Source organism: Oncorhynchus nerka, linkage group LG6 (genome assembly GCF_034236695.1).
Source record: "Oncorhynchus nerka isolate Pitt River linkage group LG6, Oner_Uvic_2.0, whole genome shotgun sequence".
NCBI classification, from domain to species: Eukaryota; Metazoa; Chordata; class Actinopteri; order Salmoniformes; family Salmonidae; genus Oncorhynchus; species Oncorhynchus nerka.
In genome coordinates this window covers 59,474,719-59,486,815 of record NC_088401.1, presented here as the reverse complement: position 1 = coordinate 59,486,815, position 12,097 = coordinate 59,474,719, and the positions used below count along the sequence as shown (strand labels likewise).

Sequence of the window (12,097 nt, the reverse complement as noted above, 5' to 3'; positions counted from 1 at the left end):
GTTATAAAATGCCCCACCCTAGAGATCGATGTAGATTAGCAGTGTGTTGTACTTCCAGATAGGACATTTTTGTTTTGACTTGACATGGATGATAATGGAAGTTGACAACTGTCCAATGTCTCTAGGTAGACATGGATATTTGTGGATCACAGACCCCCAAGGTCTAGGGTTTTAGAACAAACTGTTCAGAAGACATCCCTCCTGGGCCTCGTTTCCCAGAGAATTCGCTGCGTTGGGTTAATTGTTGGATTCGGACTTTATGTGCATCACTAGCATCCAAGCAGTCTCACAGAAAAACATTGTTGTAATAAAACGTATATATTGTACCTCTCGCTTTACTGATAAGAGCACTCTATGCAAAACGTTTAACCTTTTCTGGTGTTATGTGAAACATGGCCTGCTGGTTTGGCTGTGGAGATGAAGTTGTCATAAGGATGGAATATTGGAATGAATTAGAAACACTGAAAGATTCCAATAAGTGTGGCATAGTCAACAACATCATGTTGATAGATTAGAGGACACTTAGGAGGTATGAAAACGTGTGAAACTGTGTGATTGCGTGAAATGTTGCAGTTATCTTTTCTGGTGAAAGAACAACAACAAAAGAGAGGCTTCCAATGTTGATCATCTTTTCAAAAAGTCATGATATCATTTAATATAAAACACCTTAAAAGGTGTAAAACACCTTATGAGTAATCCTCGAACAGATACCACTTGCAAACTGCAGTCAGGGAAAGGATCCACCTGGAAGGCTGGTGACTGCAACGGCAATTCCAAGTGCACACAGAAATATTTGAAACATGCATTACTACATTGTACAGTCAAAAGCAAAGGAATGGGATCCAGTTTTGTTGCCGTATGGCTGAGAGTCAGTGCTCCCTGTTGGCAACAGGACAGTCTTGATGGTAGGCATCTACCGATGTGTCTGTTAGTGGTCTGGTAGTGAGGATTTCGCTTCGTCCTCTGTTTAGACAGACAGCTGAAGGGAGAGTGAAAATCTAGTGTAAGGTAGGAAAATGACTTGAGAGAATCAGGTCTGAAAAAAACTTAGTAGACTCATTGATCATAGTCCATTTCAGTGGAACTAAACGTATATCTGTCCATGCCAAGAAGTCCACATATGATCTATAAAAGAGAATACGTGGTTTGTAAAGAAATACATAGACAAAACGTCATATCCTATAGGTTTGTCCTTGTCCTTAATGGCAGTTGGTATGCAGATTAAATAAGGATATAATGTCAATTTTAATCATCCAAAACATATTACTGTACAATCCCACAATGCAACAGGCTTTACATAAAATACATTTGAATGCTAAGGCCTCAGGCTCCTCATATGCATCCATCTAGATATGAGTGGTCACTCCCCAACAAATGGCCCACCCACATTTTCCCTTTGAAAAATCAGCAATATTACTATTATATTCTTATTATGAATCACACACACACACACACACACACACACACACACACACACACACACACACACAAACAACCTCCCCCCCAAACACACACACACGATCATTCAGACCACAGATGCCAGGGAGGTGACGGAGGTCACCTTGTTGTCCTCCGCCCAGGGCTGTAGGTTCTGTAAGGCGTACAAGGAGGAGTTGTGCAGACAGAGAGGGTCCTGCTGCAGGGGCTGGCTCAGGGTCTTCTGAAAGGCCTCCTGTTGGAGCTGCAGCATCAGACGGTTGGCCTGCTGTCTCTCTGCCTCGCGCTCCTCGGCTGTCTGTCTCCTGGTTCCACAGTGGGGAAAAGGGCCATTTCAAAACAGTGCCTAAATATTCATACAGTATGTCACCATAAATACTACTTTCAAATGCAAATGCCAAATGCTTCCTGAAATACAAGTATTCAGTCCACGACAAAGTGATAATGTATTGTTAAAAATAACAACATAAAAAAAATGGATAACCTGATTATTTTACTTCTTTTTGACCCTTATTTCCTTTGGATTACCGTTATTTAATTTTCATGAAAACAATGATGTATGTCATTCTCACATGGATATTATACTGTATGTGTTTACATGTGATTGTTAGGCCTGCATGTGCAACAGGGTCAGAAAAACACCTCTAAAATGCTGTTTCATACACACCATCCTCCTTTCATTAGCCACACGTTATTGCTAACTACATTATCCTAATCCGATTTCGTTGCTGTTCATTTGATCATATGCTTGTTACTAGCGTAGCCGTCCCACAAATACATCCTTCATGCACATCCTATCTACACACTATGGGGAAATACCATAAATCACACCAAAACTAGCTCAGAAATCAGGAAAGTGAGTTAGCCAATTCCCTGGTTATTCATGATATGCCATCGAGACGTTCTGTTTTTCATCTGTGTTTTGAATTTCAGAATTCAACAGAGATGCAACTGATCACTAAAATACAAACTGTACCATTACATTTAATTGTCCTTCAAAACAGATCTTGATGTTTTCTATAGAAAACATGGCCCTGTGTCGACACCTTGCATACAAATACCTATTGAAATAAGATCTCAGGCTTTACTCTTACACCTGGTATTAAAATGTGTCGTGTGCCAGCTTTTCCCATATCAGGTGAAGGTCCACCAGATCGGATTACAGGACACATTTTAATGCAAGGTGTGCCAGAGCCTATGAGTCAAGATGACTCAGACAAACAGGAACTACTTCTACATTCATTCCCTTTAGGTCCTTGTTTGACATCAAGGTTAAATAAAGGCAAGGTATTATCATTTGATAGTCCGCTCATTTATTTCATATGACCATAAAAAAACAGTTTAAGTGAATTAGGGGAAGAGTTTCTGCCATGGACAATGCACTCAACTATTCAGACTAGTGGGTCAGTATTGCTTTTTTCCCCCTTTATTTAACTAGGTAAGTCAGTTAAAGAACAAATTCCTATTTTCAATGACAGCCTAGGGACAGTGGGTTAACTGCCTTGTTCCGGGGTAGAACAACAGATTTGTACCTTCTCAGCTCAGGGATTCAATGTTGCAACCTTTCAGTTACTAGTCCAACACTCTAACCACTAGGCTACGCTGCCATCTTTGGACAGCACCATTCCAGAAAGACTTTTAAGAACAGGGCTAATTGTGCTTGGTCAAGGGAATTGGCCTCTAAAAACAAGTAGGAGCTAAGCTAAGCAAAAAAAGGTGTTTCACTGTCACAACAAAAAAAATGGGCCAGGCACATTATCAACCACAGGAATATAGTATATTCATATAACACATCACAAAAGCTGGCTCACCACAAAAGCAAAGCAATTCACTACCATATTTAAATGGATGCACAGTTATTTTGTGTCACTTCCCACATCAGTCTAATGTATCATAATGCTTCAGTCTAATGTATCCTAATGCTTCAGTCTAATGTATCATAATGATTCAGTCTAATGTATCATAATGCTTCAGTCTAATGTATCATAATGCTTCAGTCTAATGTATTATAATGCTTCAGTCTAATGTATCATAATGCTTCAGTCTAATGTATTATAATGCTTCAGTCTAATGTATTATAATGCTTCAGTCTAATGTATCATAATGCTTCAGTCTAATGTATTATAATGCTTCAGTCTAATCTATCATAATGCTTCAGTCTAATGTATCATAATGCTTCAGTCTAATGTATCATAATGCTTCAGTCTAATATATCATAATGCTTCAGTCTAATGTATTATAATGCTTCAGTCTAATGTATCATAATGCTTCAGTCTAATGTATCATAATGCTTCAGTCTAATGTATTATAATGCTTCAGTCTAATGTATCATCATGCTTCAGTCTAATGCATCATAATGCTTCAGTCTAATGTATCATAATGCTTCAGTCTAATTTATCATAATGCTTCAGTCTAATATATCATAATGCTTCAGTCTAATGTATCATAATGCTTCAGTCTAATATATCATAATGCTTCAGTCTAATGTATCATAATACTTCAGTCTAATATATCATAATGCTTCAGTCTAATGTATCATAATGCTTCAGTCTAATATATCATAATGCTTCAGTCTAATATATCATAATGCTTCAGTCTAATGTATCATAATGCTTCAGTCTAATGTATTATAATGCTTCAGTCTAATGCATCATAATGCTTAAATCATAATGCAGCAAGTACAATGGACAGCAGTTTTGATAAAGAATATCTCCTTTCTTGAAATAATGAATGACATAAAAGGAACCATTAAAAATGCATTACCACTGAAAGTGTTGAAGAACGTCTAGAAGTTTGTTGCTGTAATGGGTTGCTGTAATGTGTTGCTGTAATGTGTTGCTGTAATGGGCCCCTACCTCCATTTTGTCCTCCTGTTCTGGAACCAGGTTTTGACCTGTGCGTCCGTCATCTTCAGGGCCTTGGCCAGGGTGGCGCGCTCCGCTGACGCCAGGTATTTCTGCCGGTGAAAGCGTTTCTCCAGCTCGCAGATCTGCACTCGGCTGAACGAGGTACGGGGCTTTTTTCTCTTGGGTGGTGTCCTGTTCTGATAGGGGTGGCCGATGCGCCGGGTCACGGAGAAGGGCGAAAGGGCTGCTGAGAGAGAGAGAGAGAGAGAGAGAGAGAGAGAGAGAGAGAGAGAGACTATGTTCATTTTTCAGAGACAAACCGTGGTCAAGCAAGAACCTTCTCTGACATATTATACCTTTGCCATAGATTTAGTATGCATGATCACCTGTGTATATTTTATGGGGGATTTTGTTGTCCTTCCCTAATTCAACTCAATATTCCAGCATGTATCTTCTTTTTTTTTACTAGGAATTAGCCAACATTGGTTAATGGTTCATCACTGGCTATTACCCGTTGTAATATGATTACAAGTTTTTTTTTTTAAAAGGTCCTATATTCATGTTTTCCTCATATCTAACGCATATAGTACAAACGGTACACAGAGTTTTGTCCTATGGACCTAAGCATTTTGGTATTTTAACATCCCTTATGGAAACCAGGAGAAAACCAACCAGGCCAAGATGAAAGGCACATTTTAAAGAAGACCAGGGAAGTGACTCACCTGGACAAGTACCCTTTCGAAAGGGATAGTCTGCAAGTGGGCCAGTGTCTCGCAGGTGAGCGAGTTCAGGGTAATAGTGTTTGGCTAATGTTTCCATAGAGCTCCAGGTAGGGACCCTGCCGATGTCCCCCTTGGGGAGAGGGCAGAGGCCTGGCAGGGCCGGGGGGGCTCCTGGCCTCCCACTGGGGTCTCCTGCTTGTCTGTCCTCTGCCTGCTCCGCTAAAGAAAGGGAGACACAGTCAGGGACCCATGTGGAGCTGTGAGGGGTAGGTGGGGGTACTCAGGAAGTACCCTCTCATTGCTTTTATCTCAGATGGGGATTGTCATTTAGTACAATAAGTGCCTTCAGCTGATTGGTTAGGCCAAAAGTATCACATTTGGTTTGATGCCAGTTCATTACAGTCGGCTATCTAACCTATCCAGTTCTACATAGTAACTTAGGTGATCTGTACAAGCTACATTTGTTTACTTTTTTACTCATTAAAACTTAATACAAAAGAAAAGTACCAATCTCAAGCATTTTATGGTAAAATATTTATACCATATTGTCTATTGTGTCAGGCATGAGTAAACAGAACATTCACAAATGTAATATAATATGTTGGATATAGAGCCCTTTTCAAGTCCTATACCCATCTACATCCATAACATGTAAAACAGACGTTTCTGTCGAAGGGAATCAGGAGCAGGCTTCCTTGTTCCTCACAAGCTGTTTGCCTGGTTGTCTTACAGTATGTTTATTGGTCTAGTTCTGTCTGAGAGCTCACCAGCAGCCAAACTGCATATAAAACATCTCCATAGGTGCCCTGGGGGACCATTGCTACTGTGTTGAGAATGTAGTAACCTGGATTCAGTGTGAACAATCTAAATTAATTTTCCACTGAGGCACTTTGGAGATGAGATGAAACACTAATGAAACACAAGCCACATAATGCACTCAACAATCATTTCAAATCACTCTCAACCTCTCTGATTGGTTATAAACATCAATGGCAAACAACAAATGATTCACACATGATCCAAAATATATATATTTCAAAATGTAAATTGGGTACATTTGTAATTGAATTGTAAACACTGACTGCAAGTACTTTTGAATAGGTATTTTTAATCTAGAGAGGGTCCAACCCTTCTTTGCCTGAGGATAGAGATGAATAGGTCACACATTTGGAGTAAGCATGTCTGCTCCAGGCTCAACATGCAGGTCTGGGTACAGATAATACCACATTAGACTTCTATTTCAGGCCATCTGTGGACCAGCTAATGGACCAGGCACATACAAGCACGTTCACATGCAACCCAAGAGTAACACGCAAACAGACTGCCACCCAGTCAAACTTGCTAAAGGGCACCTTCAACCTAACTTGAATTCTGACACAAGATTGTCTGAATAAACAATTAAACCATATGAAATGTAACAATATTCCTATGGATGATGATTGACTGATTCATTTCACAGTAGAACAAAATACATCATGCCATAGGTTTTTATTTGAGTTTGTCTGTGATGTCCCTATTTATGACCAGCTTCCAAATAGAGAACCGAGTGTGTGGTAGTATCCCACTAAATGCAGCAGTGTGCCAAGAGCCCAGAACACACCTGTCTGTCATCAAAACATGCAGCCCTTTATGGAACAAGGTAGTTAGTTCAATTTAGCCCTCAGCCTCTTTACAGTAATAATCATTATAATGTGATGTGATTGCGTTTAATAATCAGCCCATATTACAAAGGACATCAATAAGTTGTTGTCCGAATGTTTATACATGCACAGACAATTACCACAATAATGTTATTCATTGAAGATATACTGTAATTTCCCATAACTGGGCAAGACCAAATATGGAGAGAGTGGTAGACCAGATTTCCCTCAAAGTCTCAAGGTCACTGAATTTCACAAACCAGAGAAATCTTGTTATGTATTTCACTTCATTCAATAGTTGTATTTTATTTTCACTTGAATGTTGCATAGAACATTTTCATGAACACATTGCAGGAATTGTTCTGATGTATTTTGCTCTAAGGGATGACGACGGAAATGGTGGAGAATACTACATCTGATGCCTGGGTAATATGATTTAGCATAAGCTATAAAAAAAATTATTCTACCTTAGAGAATATGGGCCCATAATAAAACCACTTATACCTAATAACACATTTCTGTGACAGCGCCTCTCCTCCCCACTGCGGATATTACCTGTGTAGCAATCTAATAAATATATATAAAGGATTCTAACGGGGATATTGAAATATAACATGAACATATTGCTATTTATTACACTTTGAGGCAAAACAGAGCCACTTGCCCACGCAATACTGGCTGAGAATAGAAGCAACTTCCCGAGAAAACTGTCCAGCTTTCCCCATCAACACCACCATTACTGCCGCCATCTTTAAATAAATGTATTTGCGGGGAAGATCATTATTTCTGACAAAGATAAAGCACTGTTATAATAATGCAATGAGATGTATAGGCATAGTCTTACCTCAATGTCTATTATGGGACCTTACAAAGGTACAGCAAGCAGGTACAATGTAATCACTTCGTATTATACATTGTACATACAACGGTAGTAGTATCTGTTACTGTATCTGTGGTTGTGTAATTACATGGCATTAATGTATTTTATGGTAGGCTATATAATGTTTTTACTATAGACACTAATCAGCGTCCTAATGCTAAATTCTCAAAATACATTGATTATTGCCGGTATGGATGCCATTCATTAAATTACAGTTACCTTACTTTAAGATTATAGTGTGTATTTTACAATATTTTACCAGGTTTTATGGCAATACATGCAGATATTGTAAAAATGAAAATACCTCTGGGCCTACATTTCGATTTGAAGTATCCTAGATGCCCATTTCTCCAGAACTTAGAGCAACTTTGTTTATTGACTTGAGGGGAAAAATCAGTTTATGCACTTCTCTGCTTCATTAACCTGAAAACTGCCAAGAAGTCAATCAACATAGAAACATGTGTTATTCCCTTTCAGCGCCTTCCAATATGTTCAGATACAGTATGTCCGGTCTGTTGTGAATATCACATCTCCAATCGTAGGCCTGTTCGCTGTTTCACTTGCTTTGACACTTGCGTGAAATTCAGCGCTGCAATCCAATATGAGAGGGAATTATTTAAAAAAGGAGAGGTCTATTTCAAGCATCCAAAGAAACGCTTTACGGTTTCAGATATGAATTTAGGTTAAGCCAACTGAACAGACAAGTGCTGACTGCTGAGCTAAGTCCATCCAGCAACTAAGAGTTACATTTTATACCATATTTATTACAATGTTTATTATTTTTAAACGTGGAAATACAATTTGCCCCTTATGCTACAATAAAAAAGTATTAACTCAAATGAAAATCGATGGGAGTGGGATTTAAAAAATAAATGTCTCAAACAATGTTGACAAATGGCTACACTGTAATATCCTACTTTAAGCACTTTCAATAAATCTCAAAACATAGGCATTTGTCTCAAATGGTGATCACCAATGATAACAAAAAGTGATCGCTTAAAAGGAATGTCTTGGTGGATGGTTGACGATGAGGCTATAACCAACACCAAAGATAAACCAAATGAAACAAGTGGCCCGTTGTGACTATGAATACAATTGATAAGCATATTTACATAAGATATTTTACAGTTGACATATCGTTCTCTGGTTTAAATAATTAATTAGGAAAGAACATCATTGTTAATATTTAATGCGAGCCAATACATAATGGTCTTCATTTCCATCTTCATGGTGGTGACGTCAAGCCAGGAAAACTAATTTCTCGGCCGCGTGGGGGTGAGATTATGGTCATCGTAGCCTAAAATATACAGGCCATCGAACTGCCAGCCCGTCGAATTAAGTTTTCATTTGCACGGCAGTTAAGTTACTACTAGCCCTTTCTATAATACTAAAATGAAATAAAATGTGAAACAGTAGGCCTATGCTGTAATAGGCCTATCATGGCCCATGCAACCCTTAGTGTTGTGCCTTTTTCTAATGGCTAATCGAAAACACCAGAGTCTATGTGAAAAAAGGATTATGACATAAGCATAACATATTTTGATCTGTCGTGCTTTTGCTAGGCCTAATATTTGAGAAATTGACTTTTCCAATATCCTAAAACGCGAGAAAAACGTTGGTCAAATGATTCCGGACCTGCAGACCTATACAGTAGGTCCTATATTCACAATCACAGCCACCATACTTGGATTACTTCTTCTTCTTTTTGTAAAATATATAGATAATTAAGTACACCTGCCAATGTCATAGAGATATAGAAGCGTTTACAAATTGACGTGAAGCATTTGAAATATTATCCAATTTACCTTGACAAGTCAATTCAATGGTTTATGGGTGAAATAAACTGTCCGACCGTACGCTAAATGTTTAGATGTCATACTTCAAAGTTTGTGAAGAATTTGTCACAATTCTTTTCCCTTTTTTTGTTTTCTTTCAGTTAGGCTGGACGTAAGAGAGGATAATTGTTTTACACTGTGTTGAAGATAGTTCTATTAAAATAAGACAGCGGTTATTCAATAGACCTAGGACACGAATTGCGTTGATGCTTTGCATTTATTGGCATGATATTCAACGCGGAAAGGGAAATATCAAATAACCCCGTGTATGCTAAACACAAAAAAATAGCATGCTTGTCAGGTGTTGATAGTGACGGCTATCTTCTCTCTATTTAGTTGGGTGTATACACAACTATAGGCCTATAAATAGCCCAGTAGAGTCCAGACAAAATTATTTAGGTAGCCCACCTGCAGGACTGCATCCTCAAAGACTTGCCGTAGAATAAATCGTTACATTTAGATCCTATTATTGGACGAGGCTATAGGCCTATTGGCCGCAATGACTAAGACAGAGCTACTATGCCTCAAAAAGTAAACGTAATAATGATAACACTACGCTAGAAAATGGTTGGTTTTAATTGTTTTTATTATAGTAAATTGTTATATTGTTATTAGACTGTTACAATAAGCAATAATAATAGCCTATAAACAACAGCAATACTCACAGACATAACAGTTAATCTATTATGTTTTATTATAGCCTATTGACACTGATGTTGCTATTATTAAACCACATTTGGATGGTGTTGAATGGTACATTTTATATTCAGAAATAAATCAGGTGTTCTGCATTTGGAAAAACAGTCATTTCTTCAAATCATGTCATCCATTTTGTATGGTGAGCTATTAATTTGATTAGGATGACGAGGGGATTTATCAACGTTATCCCCTCCATGCATATGGATTGAAAGCCGCAATCTTAACAGTTGACATTATACCCATATAATTATACAAATGTACATAACATAAACTATTAACAATACCTGCAAGTATTCACTTGCCTTTTAAATGAACTAATATGATATAGACAGGACTTGATGTAGAATCGAATTCCTCACGCCATATGCCCAGTCGCACATATGGTTTGATAAATGAGTCTGTCACAAAATTGGCTACCATGCCTTCTTAAAAGTCAAGATGCTAAAAACAAAATCCTAGGCATATGCCATACTTTTAAGGATGTGGGTTAAACTGTCAAACAACAGTTAAAGGTGACCTTTTAATGAATTCCATTTAAGTTTGGACCTCCTTTCCACTGGAAAATATGTAATATGTCTATGGAGAAATCCATGAAGCAATAGTCCCATTTTGTGACAGAATTGTAGTCTAAATAAACATAAATGCTCAGAAATGTAGGTGAATCTTACCAGTGAGTCTGTCTTTTGCGAATCTTCTACTGCTCTCCATCCACGGGAAGGTGAAGTTGGCCGCATTTCCCATACTTGTCATTGAAGTCACTGAGGGGATGCAAGCCGCGAGGCAAGGCGGATGGCTAGGAGGTGGCGGATTCGGTGGCATGGGTCTGTGAGCTGGTACCCTGATAACACCACCGGCGTTCCCTCCGTTTACGTTAACGTTCATGTTCATGCTCACATTCATGTTCATATTCACGTTATAGGAACCAGCGAGCCCAGCCGCCATGGAGCAGGCCGGGTTATAGACGCTGTTATAGCCATTGGTGTAAACGTTCGTGTAATCCGTGTCGCTGGTTCGGTTGGGCAGCATGCAGCTGCTGGACGGGTCAGTGCTGTTCAGTATCTGGTCTATTCCAAAGCTGATGGGCTCGTGTTGCTGGTGTGTCTGGTTAACCTCTTCAATCCCAGTGTTCTCCATTGCTGTATTGATGTTAGCGTCTCAAAACGACTCATATGTTGATTTTTTTTAAAGTATGCTCTATATTTGTTTTCCGTGTTGTCGCAGTATCAGGCGCATAAATGATACCCACGTCTGTGTTCAGGTTGTTTTAGCCTAAAGATACTTCCTTGAGCAGTGCGCGACCCACACCAACCGAAGCGTTGCCATTATCTGTCCCGAAGACATAGATACGGAGTAGGCTAAAATGCAATGTTAATAATCCATCGGGATAGATTGGGAGTCTTAAAATGCATATCCATCACATTGTAGTATGTCCTTTAACATATTTGTTTGCACATATCACAGTAATCGATATAGATTAATAGCCTATTGGTCATGTAAAATAGTTAGCCAGACTACTTACAGCCAAATCCGCAATTTGAGAAATTCCCAAATTCCTTTGAAGAGGATACTGGTGCCCTGTTCTGGCATTATTATTACGACATGTCCAAAAGCAGAGGGCATTTGCGACTCAACCTCTTCGTATCAAAAGATGCAGCAAAATGAAGTGTTAACTGTGCTAAACATGAGTATTAATTGGAAAAGATTGCTCTGTTACAGTGCGTCTTGAAGTGATTTCAACAGCTGAGACACCCCTTCTGCCTAAATCGTGCCATTCGGTCATCCATTGGCCCCCGCATTTCCAGTTAGACAATGTTTTGTAGCCTGCTCCCTTCTCTTAAAGAACCCGCAGCCAATTTCCAGTAGCAGTCTGTGCTGTGCTGTATGACATATAGATTACAGTCTATCAAATGTATAAATGTGTTTAATTAGGCTGCGTAGGCTATCACCAACCTTAATCCCACTATAAAAAGATGACATGAACAACTGCCTAATAGATATGGACTGTCATGCATGATGGAACTATGTTTAATTGCTATGT

At 38.8% G+C, this 12,097-nt stretch overlaps 1 protein-coding gene across 4 annotated transcripts; it reads right to left on the bottom strand.

Moving 5' to 3' along the window:
- Positions 1-618: 618 nt before the first annotated feature.
- tlx2 (T cell leukemia homeobox 2) lies at positions 619-11,798 on the bottom strand. 4 transcript variants are annotated; one of them, XM_029662210.2, is made up of 5 exons: positions 10,728-11,798; positions 5,006-5,224; positions 4,293-4,530; positions 1,562-1,742; positions 619-1,125 (listed from the first exon to the last, which is right to left on the bottom strand). In XM_029662210.2, exons 1-5 carry the CDS (start codon positions 11,191-11,193, stop codon positions 1,057-1,059), a joined length of 1,173 nt encoding a protein of 390 aa, XP_029518070.1. In that variant the 5' UTR covers positions 11,194-11,798; the 3' UTR covers positions 619-1,056. The 4 variants fall into 4 exon arrangements, with proteins under 4 accessions (XP_029518070.1, XP_029518072.1, XP_029518071.1 ...); XM_029662212.2 differs by having other exon boundaries at positions 619-979; XM_029662211.2 differs by having other exon boundaries at positions 4,293-4,527.
- Positions 11,799-12,097: the final 299 nt, after the last annotated feature.